We start from the raw sequence: 21393 nt of genomic DNA on the forward strand, positions 1-21393 counted from the left end.
CACTTTCTTACACAACAGGCTACACCACACCTCCAATTCCTCAGTATACTGCTGCACACTTTCTTACACAACAGGCTACACCACACCTCCAATACCTCAGTGTACTGCTGCACACTTTCTTACACAACAGGCTACACCACACCTCCAATTCCTCAGTATACTGGTGCACACTTTCTTACACAACAGGCTACACCACACCTCCAATTCCTCAGTGTACTGCTGCACACTTTCTTAAACAACAGGCTACACCACACCTCCAATTCCTCAGTGTACTGCTGCACACTTTCTTACACAACAGGCTACACCCAGAGCTCCAGATAAGGGCCGTACAGCTGTAAATACGCCTTTTTCATGAAGATTTACGCATTTATTTTTATAAACTGGACGTACAATTACGACATTAATTTCCATTTTACGCATTTACGAAAAAAATCTGGCCGTACCGATACGTCTGCGTCAGCGCGGCTTGATTTGTTGGTCACTAACCTAAGGCGTGATTTGTTGGTCTCTAACCTAAGGGCGCTTTTAGTTAATTTAAATTGCCGAAAAAGTGTAGACTGGGTTCATATATTATTGTCTATTCTGTCGCGTGATTTCCTGTAACTTGTAAATCCGTCAAAAACGATATGTCTGCATGCAATTGAATGCTGGCTTAACCGAAAGCGGCTCAAAACAACACTTTTGACGTCATATAATGACTACATACGGTGCCTTCTAACCATCCTGACATTAAATCTGTAAACCCAGAAAAAGACATTGTCGCCCCGATATTAAACGATTTGATTGCATCGGTGGCGTAAAACGTTAGAAAACACGATGGGAAACGGATGAGACAGTGAAATAAGTGTTTATTTACTTAGCTTACTAGTTGGCTTGTGTTTTCTTGTCAAGAAAAATGAAGAAATAGTATTAGTCATGAGTTTTAATGTGTAGTTGTATTAGCATCATAATTCTGAATGGAAAAACTAATACAGTAACTGTTTAAGAAGCTACATATATTTATTTTAATTGCTGCAAATGTTTCTGTAAAGTCAGTTATACACCCTTCAGTATCCAAGAACACGGGTAGTACAGTACTACCTGTATTTTTGGATATGGTAGTACAGGTACTAATTGATTTTAAGCGTTACTCCTTTTCTTTCTGTCAGTGGCAGTACCGTTACTTTTTTCACAAATCCTTATCTGGAGCTCTGTACACCACACCTCCAATTCCTCAGTGTACTGCTGCACACTTTCTTACACAACAGGCTACACCACACCTCCAATTCCTCAGTGTACTGCTGCACACTTTCTTACACAACAGGCTACACCACACCTCCAATTCCTCAGTGTACTGCTGCACACTTTCTTACACAACAGGCTACACCCAGAGCTCCAGATAAGGGCCGTACAGCTGTAAATACGCCTTTTTCATGAAGATTTACGCATTTTTTTTTATAAACTGGACGTACAATTACGACATTAATTTCCATTTTACGCATTTACGAAAAAAATCTGGCCGTACCGATACGTCTGCGTCAGCGCGGCTTGATTTGTTGGTCTCTAACCTAAGGCGTGATTTGTTGGTCTCTAACCTAAGGGCGCTTTTAGTTAATTTAAATTGCCGAAAAGTTGTAGACTGGGTTCATATATTATTGTCTATTCTGTCGCATGATTTCCTGTAACTTGTAAATCCGTGAAAAAACGATATGTCTGCACGCAATTGAATGCTGGCTTAACCGAAAGCGGCTCAAAACAACACTTTTGACATCATATAATGACTACATACGGTGCCTTCTAACCATCCTGACATTAAATCTGTAAACCCAGAAAAAGACATTGTCGCCCCGATATTAAAAGATTTGATTGCACCGGTGGTGTAAAACGTTAGAAAACACGATGGGAAACGGATGAGACAGTGAAATAAGTGTTCATTTACTTAGCTTACTAGTTGGCTTGTGTTTTCTTGTCAAGAAAAATGAAGAAATAGTATTAGTCATGAGTTTTAATGTGTAGTTGTATTAGCATCATAATTCAGAATGGAAAACCTAATACAGTAACTGTTTAAGAAGCTACATATATTTATTTTAATTGCTGCAAATGTTTCTGTAAAGTCAGTTATACACCCTTCAGTATCCAAGAACACGGGTAGTACAGTACTACCTGTATTTTTGGATATGGTAGTACAGGTACTAATTGATTTTAAGCGTTACTCCTTTTCTTTCTGTCAGTGGCAGTACTGTTACTAATTTCACAAATCCTTATCTGGAGCTCTGTACACCACACCTCCAATTCCTCAGTGTACTGCTGCACACTTTCTTACACAACAGGCTACACCACACCTCCAATACCTCAGTGTTCTGCTGCACACTTTCTTACACAACAGGCTACACCACACCTCCAATTCCTCAGTGTACTGCTGCAAACTTTCTTACACAACAGGCTACACCAAACCTCCAATTCCTCAGTGTACTGCTGCACACTTTCTTACACAACATGCTACACCACACCTCCAATTCCTCAGTGTACTGCTGCACACTTTCTTACACAACAGGCTACACCTCACCTCCAATTCCTCAGTGTACTGCTGCACACTTTCTTACACAACATGCTACACCACACCTCCAATTCCTCAGTGTTCTGCTGCACACTTTCTTACACAACAGGCTACACTACACCTCCAATTCCTCAGTGTACTGCTGCACATTTTTTACACAACAGGCTACACCACACCTCCAATTCCTCAGTGTACTGCTGCACACTTTCTTACACAACAGGCTACACCACACCTCCAATTCCTCAGTGCACTGCTGCACACTTTCTTACACAACAGTCTACACCACACCTCTAATTCATCAGTGTACTGCTGCACACTTTCTTACACAACAGGCTACACCACACCTCTAATTCATCAGTGTACTGCTGCACACTTTCTTACACAACAGGCTACACCACACCTTCAATTCCTTGGTGTATTGCTGCTCACTCTCTTACACAACAGGCTACACCGCACCTTCAATTCCTCAGTGTACTGCTGCACACTTTCTTACACAACAGGCTACACCACACCTTCAATTCCTCAGTGTACTGCTGCACACTTTCTTACACAACAGGCTACACCACACCTTCAATTCCTCAGTGTACTGCTGCACACTTTCTTACACAACAGGCTACACCGCGCCTTCAATTCCTCAGTGTACTGCTGCACACTTTCTTACACAACAGGCTACACCACACCTTCAATTCCTCTGTGTACTGCTGCACACTCTCTTACACAAGTGGCTACAAAGCACCTTACATTTCTTGGTGTACTGTTGCACACTCTCTTACACAAGTGGCTACACCATACCTTCAATTCATCAGAGTACTACTGCACACTCTCTTACACAATAGTCTACCACGCACCTTTAATTCTCGGTGTACCGCTGCACACTCTCTTACACAAGAGGCTACAACGCACCTTAAATTCTTTGACTCTTACACAACAGGCTACATCGCACCTTCAGTTCCTCGGTGTACTGCTGCACACTCTCCAGCTGTCCCCTCAGCTGGATCTCGACAGTCCGGAACTCCGCCTCCTGTTTCTTGGCGTCTGCAAAGTCCTTCTTGGCCTTCACGAGCAGCTGCTTCAGTTTGTTGCCGCGCTCCTCTGACTGCTGCATCTGCTCCTCGGAACCGGCTGGGGTATATATAAAGAATGCTTTACAGAAGGATCACTACCAAGTAACAAAAAGTTACACAATTTTTTTTTCCACATGTAGAAAACATGTACAAGGTAATTGATGAATAAAGATATAAGCATTGCTCTGGGTAAACTTAATGCATGTTCAATAAGTGTTGTCCCAGATTAGCCTGTGCAGTCCACTTATCAGGATTTTTCGATTCCACCGCACAGGCTTATAATGTATGACACCCCTTTTATTGCATTTTCTATGCAATTCTAAGAGACTTGTAGAGATTCAAACCAATTATTTCATAAAAGGGAGAGTGTCCTCCCTGATTAGATCTATGACGACACTTAAGGCAGATACATTAAGCCCAGAATGAGGCTCAAATTTAGAGAATGGATCCAATGATCACTACCCACATTCACTTACAGTTGCATAATTCCATACTAAACTGCAAACAATTTGCCACAATTAGAACACTAGGTTAGTGTTGAATAAAAGTACTTTTTTAAGCTAGGCTACAGAAAACCCTAACCATGATAATGGGCAAGTTATTCCAGTTTTTTTCACAAGCAAATAAAATTATCTTTGTACAACACTTACAAGGTTTTTGTATTTATCCTATAACTCACATTTTTCAATTTGAAAGTAACCAAAATAAAATGGCTGAAAAAACTTAAATACTTCAAAATGACCAGTTGAGGTGTTAACTTTTTTTATGTAGGTAAAATGATGGGACAAAGATGGGAAATGGGTTTTAATGCGAAAGTGTTGTCCCAGATTATACGGTGCAAGCCACACAGGTAAACCTGTGATGACACTTGACCCCTAATCTGGATTTTTGCTAAGTAGAGAATTTCTTTAAACAGAAACTAACATCAAAAAAGAAAGAGTTGCCCATAACTAGTCTGCGCAAACTTCGTCGCTTATTTTTGAACTGGTACAATATTTTCAGTCACATGACTACTTCGTTGCCTTGATCCTCAGACTGCTGATGTTGTACCTCATTACCCGCCATGACAGGACAGAGTTCAAGGGGCATATCAACTGTATCACCCATATTAATACCATTTAAAACAATATTCCCTCTTTTCATGCAACAACTTACTAATTAAAACTGAAAATATATTTGAAATGAAAATTATTTAATGAAAATTAAAATGAACAATAGATGCGTTTGTCAGAAATACAATGCTCTCTACTGCGCCGCTTTGATCTTTTAAACTTTGACCTTGAAGGATAACCTTGACCTTTCACCACTCAAAATGTGCAGCTCCATGAGATACACATGCATGCCAAATATCAAGTTGCCATCTTCAATATTGCAAAAGTTATGACCAAGGTTAAAGTTTTAATTAAAGTTTTGAGACACACACACACATACAATGACAGACAGGCCAAAAACAATATACCCCCGATCGTTCGATCCGGGGGCATAAAATCATATGCAGTGTCAAAAGCACAAGTTTACCAAACTGGTTGGTCAAATAAAACAAATGGTTCACAGAAAATGATCAAGTCACTGACAACAAACCGGTTTCGCACCAAGACATAATGGTCACAGTCATGAGACAAAGCGGTCATTGACACCAAAGACAAAAAATGTATATGAAGCAGTCATCCAGTTCCTTCATCCACAAACAAAGCCACACCAACCTATCTGTTTCTGCAGCCCCCGGGCTTCTCCTCCAGCCTTAGGGTCTCAGTTTGATTTATTAAAATAACAAAACTTTTTTTAGAAACCTTCAATAGAGAATTTTAGCCAGTTTAAACTGCGAATCGGCTCCCAATAAAACAAGAGCACCGCATAACGGGTGCCACGCTCAGCTGCGGGTACAGTTTTGAATAGATGAAAGCTTGTAAATTTTTTTTTTAGACGTCACAGTGACCTTGACCTTTGACCTAGTGACCCAAAAATGGGTGTGGCATGTAGAACTCATCAAGGTGCAGCTATATATGAAGTTTCAGAGTTGTAGGTTGAAACACTTCGATTTTAGAGCCAATGTTCAAAACCTTGACAAAATGTTAAGGTTTTAGCACGAAGCAGACGGCGGGCACTACACGACGACGGACATGACACGACGAGATGGCTATGACAATTCCTCGGGTTTTCTCCGAAAACAGCCGAGCTAAAAACCCTTCCATTGAGAATTTTAGGCAGTTTAAACTGGGAATCAGATCCCGCAAAACCCTACTGTGAACCCTATATCTACCTATCTGTTCCTGTAGGCCTTGGGCCCTCTCCTGCAGCCTGAGGGTCTCAGTTCGAGCCTCATCCAGCTCTCGGTCTCTCTCCGCGACCTTGGCATTCAGAGCCTTCACGGTGCGCTCATATTCTGCTATCTCAAGATCCATCATATTGCTCTGACTTGCCTCCTGGGAACGGAAAAAATACAACGAAATAGGCATAGTGCACAGGCTACTCAGGGATGACAGTTTCCGCTTGTATGTTTTTTTTCTTTTAAAGGTAGACTCTTTGAAACAAAAATCCAGTTTAGGCAAAAATTTATGTCCCTGATTAGCCTGTGCAGACTGTTCACTTGGAAAACATGACTGAATGCATGCACATAAAATGTTGTTCCTGATAGGCTTGTGCCAATTGGCACAAGCTTTTCAGGGAAGATACTTTCTGTCTAAACTGGATTTTTCGCTAAGAAAAAAAATCTTTTTTAAACAAAATATAATTATAAAAGCGAAAAGTGTTGTCATAACCTTAACAAAAATATTGTTAAAAACAATTTCATTCTCAATTTAATAGCATTTCAAACACAACTACAGCATGCCCTGATTTTCGTCAGAACAAGGTGATGTTTCTCAATTCCCAAAATGGTTGCCGTGGTGTAATGGATATGGTGTCCGCCTAGCCACCTGAAGGTCACTGGTTCGATCTCTACTTTAATACTGGTTCTAGGCCCAGGAAATGGACTCGAGAGCATTTCAAATAAGAAGTAAGTTCTTTAAATGCCATCGAGCTTAAATAAAATGGTAAAAAAATCTCACTGAACTTTGTAAGTCTGAAATCTGTGATACTAATTACTTTTGACAAAATATGTAACAGCATCTTTTTTGTAGCTTAGCTCTCTAGTACTCCATTCAAAAGCACCTACTTGTTTTGCATTCTGCAGCATGGTCTGCATGTCAGCAATCTGTCTCTGTAGGCCCTCTGTCACCCCCCTGTGCTTCTCTTCCCCAGACTTCTCTCGTTCCAGCGCAATCTGGATCTGCTTCTGAAGGTCTGACTTGTCCTAAAATGTTGCAGTTTGTCCTATAATGCCATGCATGTGATTTGATAAGGTCTGACTTGTCCTTTAAATGTTGCAGTTTGTCCTTTAATGTTGCAGTTTGTCCTTTAATGTTGCAGATGTGATTTGAATAGGTCTGACTTGTTCTAAAATGTTCAGGATGTGATTTGATAAGGTCTGACTTGTCTCTAAATGTTGCAGATGTGATTTTATAAGGTTTGACTTGTCCTAATATGTTGCAAATTTAATTAAATAAGGTTTGACTTTTTGTAAAAATGTTGCAAATGTGATTTGAAAGTCTGACTTGTTCTAAAATGTTGCAGATGTGATTTGATAAGGTATTATTTGTCCTAAATATGTTGCAGATGTGATTTGATAAGATATTATTTGTCCTAAATATGTTGCAGATGTGATTTGATAAGGTATTATTTGTCCTAAATATGTTGCACATGTGATTTGATAAGGTATTATTTGTCCTAAATATGTTGCAGATGTGATTTAACAAGGTCTGACTTGTTCTACAATTTTTGCAGTTGTGATTTGATTTATTAAGGTCTGAATTGTTCTTAAATGCGGCAGATTTGATTTCTGAAGGTATGACTTGTGAGTCAAGAGAATTATCAACAGAGCAATTTGAGATAATCTTTTATGAGGGCTTAGTCAACAAAACAAGTATGAGGGCGTGGTTACATGTGTAGGTACAGGGTGTGGTGTCCGCCCAGCAATCAGAAGATCCCAGGTTCGATCCACAATCAAGGATTTGTTCTTAAGACTTTCGGTTAACTCTTCAAGTGCTGGTTCTAACCAGGAAACATACTACAACCTGTTTCAATAAGACTTAAAGTTAAAGCTTTTGGTTTGATATTTTGCTAACATGAATAGCTCTTAATTTAACAGTGCAAGATTTGACATACCTTATTAAGAGACTCAATTTGTATCCGAGATGCCTGGCTTTCTTGTTCCAGGGTTTTTAAGCGCCCCTCTTTTTCCTAAAAAACATACACAACTTTTGAAATTCCAAGTATATAATAAAAGCCAATAACATTTCAAAAACTCAATTAAATCAATAAATAATTTAACTTTCAAATATACAGGCATTCCAAGAGATGTCATTTAATAAACAAGAGAGCCAATTTGGCGCTTATCATGTGTTCACAAAACACCAATTGTAGAAGATTTATCCTGGTTTTCAAGCTTTTTTTCGGTTCCAAATAGATTCAGACATGGTCTTGCTATTGTCAAGACCAACATTTTTACAAAACTTCATAAAGATTGAAATATATATATATGGGTTCTAGATTGGAAATAAGTTTTTTTAAATAAAATTTGACGTGTTGACCTAGTTTCTGAATGAACGTGACCCAGATTCAAATATTGCACATATATTTATACAGTCGAAACAGACCAAACGGCCACCTGATTTTAACGGTCACCTGCAGACAACGGTCAGTCTGGATTCCCCCGACGAAAATCACTCTTTATTACACTTGAGAATAACGCTCACCTGTCCATAACGGCCAACGGCCACTATATTCCACTCCGAAATTCATTTTTGAACTGAAAACAACGGTCAGTCTTCTCGAGTCGCAAAAATTAAAGACACAGAACATCATTTGTCCGTCTATTTTGTGGGTAAAGCGTCTGTTAGTGGTAATTGCCTTTGATATTATAAAAGCGGCCCACTGCGAGTAAAAAAATAATAGGGTGTTGAGAAGTTTTGTTTTCTGAAAGTCATAATGGCCAATGACCAATATATTCCACTCCGAAATACATGTTTGAACTGAAAACAACGATCACCTGTCAGTCGTTTCGAGTCGCGAAAATTAAGAACAAAAACGAAACAGGTGCACGTTACAATGAGAATGTGTATAAGTAGCAATTATCGGCTGCATCTATAACGACAAACCATGAGTGCGTGACGAAGTCAATAAATCTTTATAGCTGATAAGGTGTTAAAAACAACACTTAGCTGGCGAGTGTTGTTATAACAAGGCGATAAAAGGATTAGTGATCGTATATTGAGGATAAAATGTACACTGAATTGCAACTTTTATAACAAACTAAATATTTTTAACAACATTTCGGCTTCTTTTTCTTTGAATTAGAATGATACGGTTATAACGTACTGTCGGTTTATGACAGCGAATCCGCTTTTATAATTGTTCAGAAGTGCCGTCAATGACACCCGACAATCTTTATTTCAAAATACATTCAAATGAACTGCGGGATTTACTGAATGAACGCACTATTGGTTTATGACAGCGAATCCGGTTTTTCGACTTGTTCTGTTGTGACGTCAATGGCACGTGACAAGCTTTATTTACGAATGAACGAGATGCATGAATAAACAATTATACTAGCGTTGATAACGTCATTGCTTTAGTTTAACAATATGAAATTAAATCATTTTATGGGACATTATTCTGTATTATTCAATGTTAGTTGATTATGTTATTATGCTTAGTTATCGGCAATGAGCCTTTGTTTCACACTGTGCAAACGACTGAGTGGGGTAACAACGTAGCAATACTTCCAACCATTTAAAAATTGTGATCCGAAAACAACGGTCACCTCTGGACAACGGTCACTTTGGTCATTTCCCTTGACTGACCACTGTTCTCAGGTTTGACTGTATATGACACAGATTCATATTTGGCTAAGATATTGTCAACAAAAACATTCTAACCAAGTTTCATCCAGATCGATTTATAAATGTGTATTCTTGAGTAGTTACAAGGTTTCTATAAGATTTGATCGATGACCCAGTTTTGGACACTCTGACATTCTGACCAATTTTCACCAAGATTTAGTCATAAATGAGGCTTCTAGATAGGTAACACAGTTTTTCCAAGATTTGACCTGATGACCTAGTTTTTGAACATACATGATCCAGATTAAAATTTGGCTTTGATACTGTCAGGATCAATCTTCTGAATAAGTTTCATTAAATTGGCTAAAATTGACTAAAAAAAGTAGCCTCCAAAGTGGCAACTAGTTAAAACTTCACAACACAAAACACATGATAAGCTATGCTATTGGCTGAGCACAAAAGCTCACCAAGCAAAGGTACATCTGTTTTTATCTATGGCATCTCGCTGGAGAGAGGAGATTACTTGCTAAAAAATTAAACTACTGTCTGGCCTAGAATTAAGACAAATATGCCAACTGAAGTTTTAAAGGGTAAAGGTGCTTTTGCACAGGTTGTAAAAATAACAGTTTTAAGTATGTAAATTAAATCTAACAGAGCAGACTTGTAAACAAAATTTATTTTTGTATACGCGTTATCATTTAATTTGTTTAAAAGCAATAAATTTACAAAGCTTTACAAATGAGAAATAATCTAATAGTTTTTAGTGTTTCTGGTGTATTTGTTCATTTATGAAAACATATGGATCACTCATAAAAGTTTACAATGAGTTGAATAATGTCACAGTCTGATGGATAAAAGGTTTAGGTGATAGACTCTAATTCCAAATGAAACTTTTCAAGACCAGGTGGCTACAACGTTTTTCTTTTTTATATACTCTGTTTTAATTATTATACTTAAGCTACAGAGTTCACATGTGTAAATCGTGAAATCTTAGACATCTAAAGACACAATTAAACAAGAGCTGTCACCATAGGATGACTTATGCCCCCTATAAACGCTTGAAGAAGTTATGAGCTTTTTTCGAAACCTTAACGCGGACAACAAGTTCAAGGTTAAGGTCACAGGGGCCAAAATTTGTGAGCGTATGGAAAGACCTTATCCTTACACACATGTATGCCAAATATGAAATTGCTATCTGAAGCGACATAGAAGTTATGAGCATTTTTCGAAACCTAAACGCAAAGTGTGACGGACAGACAGACGGACGGATGGACAGTCCAATCACTATATGCCCTCATTTGGGGCATAAAAAAAGCAAAAAATTGTTAAGAAGTCCCTTTAAACAAAGTTTGAGGATTTGATGTCAATAAGATCGACGTGAAAACATGCTGAACATCACACCTTGATCACAGTGTTGCACTTCTCATTGCTGGAGGCCAGTTTAGCTTTCTCCTCTGACATGTCAGCAAGGTCCCCCTTGATCTTAGACAGTTGCTGAAGAGTCTTTTCTAAATCATCTGCAAATATCAAGCAATAAGTGGTCACATTATTTTTATACATACTGCAAAGTTTTTGTCCAATAGGGAAAATACCAGTACACCTCAAATTGGGAAAAATTATAGAGAAAAACCCTGAAATTGGAAAAATGCGCGTTGTAAAGTCTTCACATTTTGAAATTGGCGTACTAGTATTTGATTTGTTGCTCAAAAATGCCTTTAAATTCATAACTAAGTGTTGTCAAGTTGTCCATATTATATATAGCGCTACATGATCTTCATCTGATTTTTTTTGCCTGAAAAAAGGAAAGTGAATTACAAAAAATGTATCAATGGAAAGTCACAAACACTTGACAGGATAGTCAATGAATGTCTGACATATCATTCCATGATGTTTCAAAATTACTATTTTTCCAGAATGGAATGTGATTCATGAAAAAATACCATTGCAAATGAAAGAAACAGGACTCTTTTTTACATATGTTGAAAACTGGAAGTTTGATGTGAATTGTCTTTGATTTTGGAAGATCTGTTCATTTTTTTTAAACCCTAGCATACATGTTCATAATAATATCACAATGATGGCCACTGAAATTCAAGAATTGAAATTCCACTCACAAAACACAAATAATATGAGCCCGGTTCTGTAAAAACTGGTCCAACGCATGTGCATAAAGTGTGGTCCCAGAATAGCCTTAACAGGCCACAAAAAATAATCAGGGACCACACTTTCTGCTTTTATGGATTTTTTTCCTTAACGGGAGTCTCTTATAAACAAAAATACATCTAAGACAGAAATTGAAGTCTGTAATTAGCATGTGTGGACTGAACAGGCTAACCAGGGACAACACATTTAACACATGCAATTAGCCCAATTTCCTCAGATATTATGAACTATTCAGATGAAAGTATCAACATAATAACTTAGAACTTTAAACCGTCATTCAAATATGACATTTTATTAACCTTTATAACTGTCCCTGTCTTTCTCTGTTTTTGACAGCTGTTGTTGAACTCCAGAGAGTTTGTCCTCAATATCCTATAGCAAACAATGAGAATATATTAATTACAAATGTACAAATACTGTATATAAAACTTATATAGACTTCCAACAAGTCAATCCTGTTTGATTTATATTTTATTCAGAAAATCTATTATGTTTAATATATATTTTATTCCAGAAAATCCAGTATATTTTCTATTTATTTTAAAGTATAACCAGTTGCTAAACTTTCAATTTGTTGGTATTTATTAGAAAATGGAGTCTTCACTGTAAACCATGAAAACAACATGCAGTGCTTGAATAACCTTCACTGAAAATGATTTTTTTTGGACCAACCTTGTGTTTCTGCTGCAACTGAAGCTCCTGACTGTTTGCGTTGGAGTCCAGTTGTTGCTGCAGACTGACATTGCAGGCACGAAGTGACTTCAGTTCCTCAGACTGAATGTCAAACTAAAATCCAGAAGACATAAAAATTGAGGGTTGCTCTGTGAAAACATGACTTCATGCATGTACGTAAAGTGTCATCTCAGATTAATCAGGGACATCACTTTCCGCTCTGATGGTATCTGTCATTTAAAGGAAATCTTTTTTTAGAAACAATCCGTTTTAAACAGAGGAAAGTGTGCCTGATAAGCCTGTGTGGATTGCACAGGCTAATCTGGGACATTTTACCCATATGATTTAAGCTCCATTTTTTTGCGATGCTCAATATGCAGGGCTTATGAATATGCAATCGGCATGAAATCGGAACCCTTTATTTTTTCATAAAACACGTGTATACAAAAATCCTTACAGGACAGACTGAGCTGCATTTCCACCAAATTGACAACAACAGAATGTGCAGGGAAATAATCTCATATGGTAACTAGTTGTGATGTCATTAGGCAATTAATTTCATGCTTTGCAGTGAATTTGCGGAAAATACCAGTTAGTGATAACTCTATCATTTTGCTCTTGTTCAAGAGAAATGATAATGCTCAACCATTTCATTCTGGCTATGTGCCAAGTTTTAAGAAAGTAATTATTTTTTTTTTATTACATACATGTACGTAAAATAAATATATCTCACACACACAGAATTCAACTTGTCTCCTCTTTATGTTTGTTTGTGTGAGTGTGTAGGTTTTTGTTAGCTTATTTTCAAAAGAAAAAACTAAAATGTGGGAAAAGATTAACATAATACATAAATTTTGATTAGCTGGAAAAACAAGTGTCCTTTGCCTTTCAACATCAAAGTCTCTAAATTCAACCTGGTATATTGTCTTATCACCACCACACTTATTTTTTTCGAGGTGTGTTTTTTACATTTTCAAAGGGAATAACTAACTGTGCATTATAAAAATAGCTCCATTATTTAACAAGGGTTGAGAGTAAATATTGTCTTTATCCGATTAAGGCAGATAAAATGCATCTTAAAAGCTTAACCTTGATTTGAACTAACAGAGGGTGTACTCACGTGATGAAGTCAAAGGAAGTCAAGATATGCGAGGTCCATGCAGAGGGAGGCATTATTTGCTGTTTTATACCCTTTATTACTTTTAGTAATTGTTTAAATGCTGCTCACTTTCCAGCCTTATCAGCAAAAAAGTGATTATGTAGTATTAATATAAGCTCTATACCTCTCCTCTAATCGCTAGCAACTTTCTTAGTGGGATCACAAAAAATACAGCTCTCAACAGAAAATTCGCAGTGATTTAAGTCTAAGATATAAAGCAATGATTAATACAAAATAAATGCTCATCACTTTCTTACTGATATAACCGGAATGTGGACGGCATTTAAAAATTTAACTAAAGTAATAAAGTGTACTACACAATGGCGGAAAATACCTGTTTTGGCACGGACGTTGCCATCTTGATTGTCACGTGATGTCCCCCTCTGAACGACCATGCTCTAATGTTTGATATATACTACCAATAAACTAGGCCTTTATATGTACTACCAACGAACAAGGCCTATATATGTACTACCAATGACCAAACTATTGATATGTAGTACGAATGGTCTTACTTTTGATTTGATATCTGCCAGGTCTTTCTTTGTTTTCACGGCAACAGTCTTCAGTTTGCCGCACAAGTCTTCTTTGGCCTTAACCTCTGATTTCAACGCGGCCACTTCACTTTGTACATTCTATACATAAAGCATAAAGTAATACTTAAATCAATTCGAGCCGGGCTCTGTGAATAGGGGGGTAAATGCATGTGCATAAAGTGTTCCAGATTAGCCTGTGCAGACTGCAGAGGCTAAGCAGGGATGACACTTTCGGCCTAAACTGGACTTTTGCTAAGAAAAATACCATAAAAGCGGAAAGTGTCATGCCTGATAAGCTTGTGCAGACTGCATAGGCTAATCTGGGACGACACTTAATGCACATGAGTTAAAACCCCTTTTCACAGATTATGCCCATTTATATAAAATGATATCTTAAATGGTAAAAGTTAAAGTATTTAATGATACGATTATGTTTTATGCAGTGCTCCAGCTAGGCCTAAATCGAACCTCCGCCCTGCCCCCTCGAACCCCCGCCCTGCCCCCCCCCCCCCCTCTCAAAAAAAAAAAAAAATTTTTTTTTTTTTTTACATAATTATGATAATTCATAAATCTCTTATTTCATTGTAATTATTTTAATCCTCATTGTAGACATTATATTTGAATGGTTTAATAATAATGGGAATAATACAATTATTTATAACATATAGATTAACATGCAATAGGAAACATTCCAGAAACACCAGCGTGCTCGAACGTGCCCTTTTAACTAAAATACTGCGCGTCGAAAGTGCCCTTTTGACAATATACTGCGCGTCAAAAGTGCCCTTTTGACAAAAAAGCCCCCCTGCCCTTTTTAAATCCTAGCTGGATCACTGTTATATGGACATAAATAACTTTTTTCAAATGACGTCTTATGGCTATGTCTTGTGAGTGATTATTGCCCCTGAAACACCAATACTTTTCAGAAAAGTGAAGTCTATGGAAAATTATTATATTCTTATGACACTGCAAATTTGTCAAAAATACCGGTATTCTTGTATAAAGGTTTGGGTTAAATTGATGAACCCTGAAACAATAACATTTAAATAATGTTACCTAGGCAGGCAAGAACATTTAATGAACACATTCAGGATTATTTAAGGGCAATAATTCAGAAGTTGTTTAAATTATCTGGTTGGTTATCAAACTAAAATTGTATTCTTACAATCATATTGACAATATTTGAGGATGATATTCAAACTACCGAACTACCAAAGTTTTAGGACATTAAAAAATAATTATTTTGTGTGTTCCTGTATTATAAAAAAATATAATACAGGTGTTCGAAAATTTAGAGACAAAAAAATAAAGGTCTCGAAAATTTAGATACACTCCAAAAATATTGCTTTGACAATCAGATACAGGTATGAAATTTGTAAAGAGTCAATTGTTTCAACAAAAAATAACACATGCTTGTAAAATACCGACCTAAATAGCATTAAATGTATATATGTTTCACTTAAAGCTGTTGGGTGAAACCACTGTCTATTACTTGTTTACATACTAATTTACCAATTAATGCATATGTAATGGGTTATTGCCTAAAGGCATTTGTTTGCAAGGTTATATGCTACTAACCTGGTTTTAAAAACGCATGATCAAAGGGTTACCAGATAAGGGCAAAAAGGCAGAATTATGGTAAAGTAGCATTTTAAAATTAACTGTCCCAAAATAAGAAGCCATTAATTATGGATAAAAAACCTATGTCAAAAAATTTCAAGTCATGAAAATAATTAATATGGCTCATAACGAAGGAATCCGGAAATTTAGAGTGTCCAAAACGTTAAAGGTATTGTGACAGACAAGGTTAAATTTACCGAATTCTCTGAAGTTAGAGGCCATAACACAGAAGTGCTTAATGTGATCTGGCTGGGTATTTCTTAAACTTGGATAAGATTATTGTGCCAGTAAAAAATAATAACAAAGTATCACAATAGTTCAATTTTTGAGAAATGGAAAGAACATCATGTATTACATCTGACTCACTTGTGAATGCTGAAGATTTTCAGTTTCCTTTTTAACAAGCTCTGTCTTTTCTTCAAGGTCCTTACACTTTTTTCTCAGTTTTTCTTCTGTTTTTGTGTTATGATCCTTAAGTTCTGTCAACTCTCTTTCCAACTGAACACATTTTACATTCAGTTCAACTCTAATGTCTTTTTCTTGTTTCAACTGAGAGACAAACGCTTCCTTTTGCTTTTTGAATTCTAGTTCAAGCTGTTTACAGTCTTTAGTTAATTTATTCACTTCAAGTTCTAGGGCTTGGATTCGGGTTTGAAGCTCAGTTTCAATCTTTTCGTGTTGCTGCTCTATGTTTAATACTTCGTTATTACATTCTTTTCTCAGAAGTGCTTCTTTTATTTCAATTCTGTTTGACATGTCTGATAGCTCAGCTTCTAAAGCACCTATCCTATTCACTAACTCATTCTCTTTTGTTTGACTATCTTGAATTAATGACATAATTTTGTTATTTAGTTCTTCTTTTTGTTTCATGTATCCTTCATTTTCTCTGATACTGCTATTCAAGTTATTAGTTTTCTGTTCCAGTTCTTCTTCCATATCTTTCAATATACTTTGTACCTGATGTATTTGTTCATTCAAATCCTTCAATAATTCTTCTTTTTCCTTCAATATATCTTTGTATTGATAAATTTCCTGATCTTGGAATTCTTTATTTTTTCCAAGATCTGCAATCTTAAGTTCTAAATACTTTATATCATCATTAACTGCAGATTTCTTTCCAATGTTTTGTTGTAACTCTGTTATTTCTTTCTTAAAGGCATCAACACTTTCTTGTAAGCTGTTTTTATCTGATAGTAACTGATCATATTGATCTCGAAATGTTTCTAGCTCTTGATAAATGGAATCATATTTGGACTTTGTATCATTTACCAAATCTTTTAAAGAATCATTTTCATTTTCTAGAACATTCAGTTTTTCTTTTTCATTCTCTAAAATTCTAGATACATCTTCAACTTGGCGTTGCTGAATTGCATTTTCCATCTTTAGCTGCTCTATTTCCTCCTTATATTTAAGAACCTCTTCAGCAAAATTATTCTGCTCTTTATTAACTTTACTTAATAGTTCTTCATACTTTACGTGAAATAATTTAAGTTCTTCTGTTAATGATGTAACATTATTTTCGTTACTTTTAATAACTTCATTTTTTTCTTTTATCAAATTTTCTAAACTATGTTTTTCTTCATGAATTTGAGCAATACTTTCTTCATTAGTAACAAATGAGGTTTTAAAACTATTGACTTGGCCTTCAAGATTTTCTTTCAATTCTTTTAATTCTTTTACTGAACAACTCAGGTGAGAATTTTCATCACATTTTTCAAGTAGCTTTTGATTTAACATTTCAATATCTTCCTCTAATTGTCTAGATTTTGTATGAATTTCAGACTCTTGACTAGAAGACGCGACCAAATTTGCACTTTCAACTTTAACAATCTCCATTTGACCAACCAAAGTCTCCTTCTCAACTTCAAGGTTTTGAATTTCACTTTTTAGTGCGTTATTAAGAGCTTCTAAATCTCCCTTTTCATTGCACAAAACTGTATTGGCATGGCATTTGAGATCAACAGTTTCTTTTACAATATTCAGCTGTGATTCAAATTCTTTGACATTTTCCTCCGATTGTTGCAGACTTAGTTCCATTCCTTTCATTTTAATTTCTTTTTCTTCAAAAGCCGTCTCAGCATTCATAAGTGATGCTTTTGTTGTCTCTAATTCTGACTGCAATTCTGAATTTTCCCTTATAAATTTATCCTTACTTTGACTTAATTCTAATTTTAACTGTTCAATCAGTACATTTGAATTTTCAGTTGTGAACATGGCTTCAGCATGTTCTTGTTTAAGCTTATCAAAATCTGACTTTAGTTCTGTTATATGTGCGTCATACTGTTGAGCCATCTCTATTTTTTCATTATCCAGCTTTTCGTATTCCGTTTTCAAATTAAACATTTTTGTATCATACTGCTTAGTTAGTTCAGTTATGTTATTCTGAAGTTTTTCACATTCATGTTTCAAGTCAGCAAATTTTGCATCATATTGATTGGTTTGTTCATCAAAATTATTTTGAAGTTTTTCATTTTGCTGCTTGCTTTCTGACAGCTCGTCATAAAGGGCGCTTAGTTCCTTTTTCATCTCATTGCGCTCTTGAGACAATGACTCCACAGTTTTGTTAAGCTGAGTAATTTCATTCTCATGCACTTTTGACATCGTAGCCTCTTCACCTTCAATCTGTCCTTTTAAGTCTTCATACATTCGTTTTGTTTTTGCAACAACTTCAGACATTTCTAAAATTTTATCTTCTAATTCCCTGATGTATGTTTCCTTCTCTTTCAATTTTGTTATTTCACCCATTACTTTCTTTTCAGATTCTTGCAGATTTTTATTCACCTCACATTTATCGGCTTCAAGTGATTGTACTTTTTCTTTAAATGCATTAAGTTCTTTTAGCTCTACTTGTAATGTCTCCATTTCTTCTGACAAGGTTTCAGCTTTGTCTTGAGCAAGCTGCAATATTACAGTCATGGATTCTCTTTCCCTTTCCAGAGCATCTTTATCGTCATATGCTTTGCTAAGACGAGTCTTTAATGTCTGAATCTCTATAGAACTTTCACCTTTAGATGAATATGCTGTATTAAGTTCCATTTCAAGTCTACACTTTTCATCAATCATTTCTTTAACTCTATCTTTTAAATGATTTACCTCATCAGCAAATGAACCACCCTTTTCATTCATTTTAAAAACCTCATCTTGCAAAGTATCCCTTTCCTTAAGCGCGTCATTAAGGGAGGTCATCAAAAAATCAATTTCTTTCCTAAAATTTTGTTCCTGTTTTTCAGATTCATCAAGCTCGTGAATGACATGATCCTTTTCCTCTTTTAAAATAGCCATTAAATTATCCCATTCTGCCATCTTAGCATGCAATGTTTGCATTTCTAACCTTGCAATTTCTTTTTCTTCTTTCAATTCATTTATTTCATAAACATGATTTTCTTGAGTTTCTTCCAAATGCAACACTTCTTCCTCTTTCTTCTCTATTTCATTTTCCAGTTTTTCAATCATACTTTTAAGACTATGTTCCCTAGCCTGAAATTCCGCCATTTGATCAGAAGACTCAAGACTTTTACATTTTTCCTGTAGAGTCTTCAGTTCTATTTCAAGATCTTTTTCGTGCTTGTTAAGATCTTTAACTTGATTTTGTGTTTCCTGTAGAACCGTTTTCAAAATAGAATTCTTGTTTGTTTCACTTTCCAGCTTTTCTTTTATTTGTGTCACAGATAACGATGTAACTTCTAATTCATTCTTCACAGATTTTAATTCACTTTCTAACTCAATGTTTGGATTGCTATTATCATTTTTGCAAGGTTTATTAACCTGCCCTTCAAGTTCAATCAATAGTTTTTCATTCTCTAATTTAATAGTCTCCAAATCTTGTATAATTTTGCCATTCTCATCTTTTAATAGATTATATTCATCTGTCATGTTTTTTAGACTGTCCTTAAGTTTATAAAAACCTTCAAGCTTTTCTTCTATGATTTTGTTATCTTTTTCCAAAGATATCACTTTTTCAGTAATTAAATCATTTTTATCCTCCATAGATTTTAACTTTTCAGCAATGCTTTTCCTATCTAATGTTAGGGCATTGACCTTTTCTTGAAGACCCTGATTTTTCTCATTCAGCATTAACAAAGCTTCTTCATTATTATGTTTTACTGAAGACTGAGCCTGGATCTTTTCGATAAGCTGGTCTCTGGCCTCTGTCAGAACTTTTATCTCTTCTTTAAGTGTCTGCAAAACACAAATGTAAGAATATTACAAACATACAATGTATATACCTTATCCCTTACATGATTGGTATAAGAACTGAAAACATATAACGAGAGGGTTGTGATGGCATTTAAGCACTAATCTGAGAAACAATTACCTTGTTTTTTTAACTTAACCCTTTCCCACTCATATGCAAAGTGAAAATGGCTATATGCAAACAGCATAAAACAAGAACAGCCTGCAAGTCTGTTCAGGTTTTATGCTGTTTGTTCATTAGTATCTAAGGGTTGGAAATAAAGCTTTTAAAACTTGAAACTAGTAAGAAAGGTCTTTACTTAAATTTGATTTTCTAAGAGACTACAAATGCGTTTAAATACATATCTAGACTACAAATGCGTTTAAATACATATCTAGACTACAAATGCGTTTAAATACATATCTAGACTACAAATGCGTTAAAATACATATCTAGACTTCAAATGCGTTTAAATATGACCCAAGTTAAATTTGGCAAAGTCAAGACATTGGCTTAGATATTGTAAAGACATTCTGATTAATTTGATTAATTAAAAAACTAAGCTTCTCAACAGGTAACACAGATTTTAAAAGATTTATATTGGTGGCCTAGGTTTGACACTGATTTGAATATGACATGGATATTGTAGTAAACAAATTATCATCAAGATTTAATCAGATATGCGGATATTGAACTGGTTTAAAGATTTTTCTAAGATTTCACCTGGTGAGCACATTTTTTGGATTCACTTGACACAAATTAAATCTAAACCTATATAATTGATAGATTAAAATTTTGACCAAGTTTCTCCAAAATTGAATAAAATTGAGTTTCTAGAGTGGTAACACATTTTTTCTAAGATTTTTCTTGTTGACCTTATTTTGGAGAAACTTTACTCAGGTTTAAAATTGTCCTAAATATTGTCTTGCACAACACTGGGAAAAGACTGACCAGATTGCTCTTGTTATGTTTAGGTGTCAGAGCTTAAATTCAATACAGCTGAACTTAACATTAAAAACTTATACACAGTGAGTGATTTTTTCTAGTATGGTGATTATTTGTTTTAATTGTTTTTTCTTCTATATGAAGATTTTCACTTGAACAGGTTTTGCATTAATTGGTTTGAATTTATTTCACCAAACTATTTAAAACATCTAAGTTTACCTTATTGCTTGCTGTGAGAGAATTGGTTTCATCCTGAAGCACTTGCAAGGTTTGAATCATTGTCTCGTCTTTGCTTTGCAAGCATTCAATCTGGTCCTCGAGCTCCTAATTAAAAAGAATGAAGTGGTCACAGCACGCATGAAGTGAAGTTTGGTGGTAATATATTCCCAGTGTTACATGTCTTCCAAAAATTGTCCTAATGGAAGTTTCACAGCTAGAAAAAAATGCCTAAGACTTTCTATGTTCAAAACTTCATTTAAAAGGTGATGCTTACAAAAACGATAGCATATAGCCTGAAAGACACAGACATGATTTATGCCTTGAAATTTTATCGCACATACTTACGTAAAGAAATAATTTCCAAATATTATGAGCAAAACTTCACAAATCAAAGGTTGTCGTAGCATACTAAATATGATGCCCGCC

At 35.6% G+C, this 21393-nt stretch overlaps 1 protein-coding gene across 1 annotated transcript in view; it reads right to left on the minus strand.

The window, feature by feature from the left end:
* Positions 1 to 21393, minus strand: part of LOC127834091 (GRIP and coiled-coil domain-containing protein 2-like) — a 43738-nt gene that overhangs the window by 14749 nt on the left and 7596 nt on the right. Inside the window, exons 6-15 of the mRNA XM_052359693.1 lie at positions 20968 to 21072; positions 15996 to 19808; positions 13989 to 14108; positions 12315 to 12428; positions 11942 to 12014; positions 10881 to 10996; positions 7804 to 7878; positions 6755 to 6892; positions 5861 to 6023; positions 3480 to 3658 (exon numbers count right to left, since the gene is read on the minus strand). Of these exons, the coding sequence (XP_052215653.1) occupies positions 3480 to 3658; positions 5861 to 6023; positions 6755 to 6892; positions 7804 to 7878; positions 10881 to 10996; positions 11942 to 12014; positions 12315 to 12428; positions 13989 to 14108; positions 15996 to 19808; positions 20968 to 21072 (4896 nt within the window). The remainder of the gene's footprint in view (positions 1 to 3479; positions 3659 to 5860; positions 6024 to 6754; positions 6893 to 7803; positions 7879 to 10880; positions 10997 to 11941; positions 12015 to 12314; positions 12429 to 13988; positions 14109 to 15995; positions 19809 to 20967; positions 21073 to 21393) is intronic.

This window comes from Dreissena polymorpha, chromosome 6 (genome assembly GCF_020536995.1).
Source record: "Dreissena polymorpha isolate Duluth1 chromosome 6, UMN_Dpol_1.0, whole genome shotgun sequence".
Lineage (NCBI taxonomy): Eukaryota > Metazoa > Mollusca > Bivalvia > Myida > Dreissenidae > Dreissena > Dreissena polymorpha.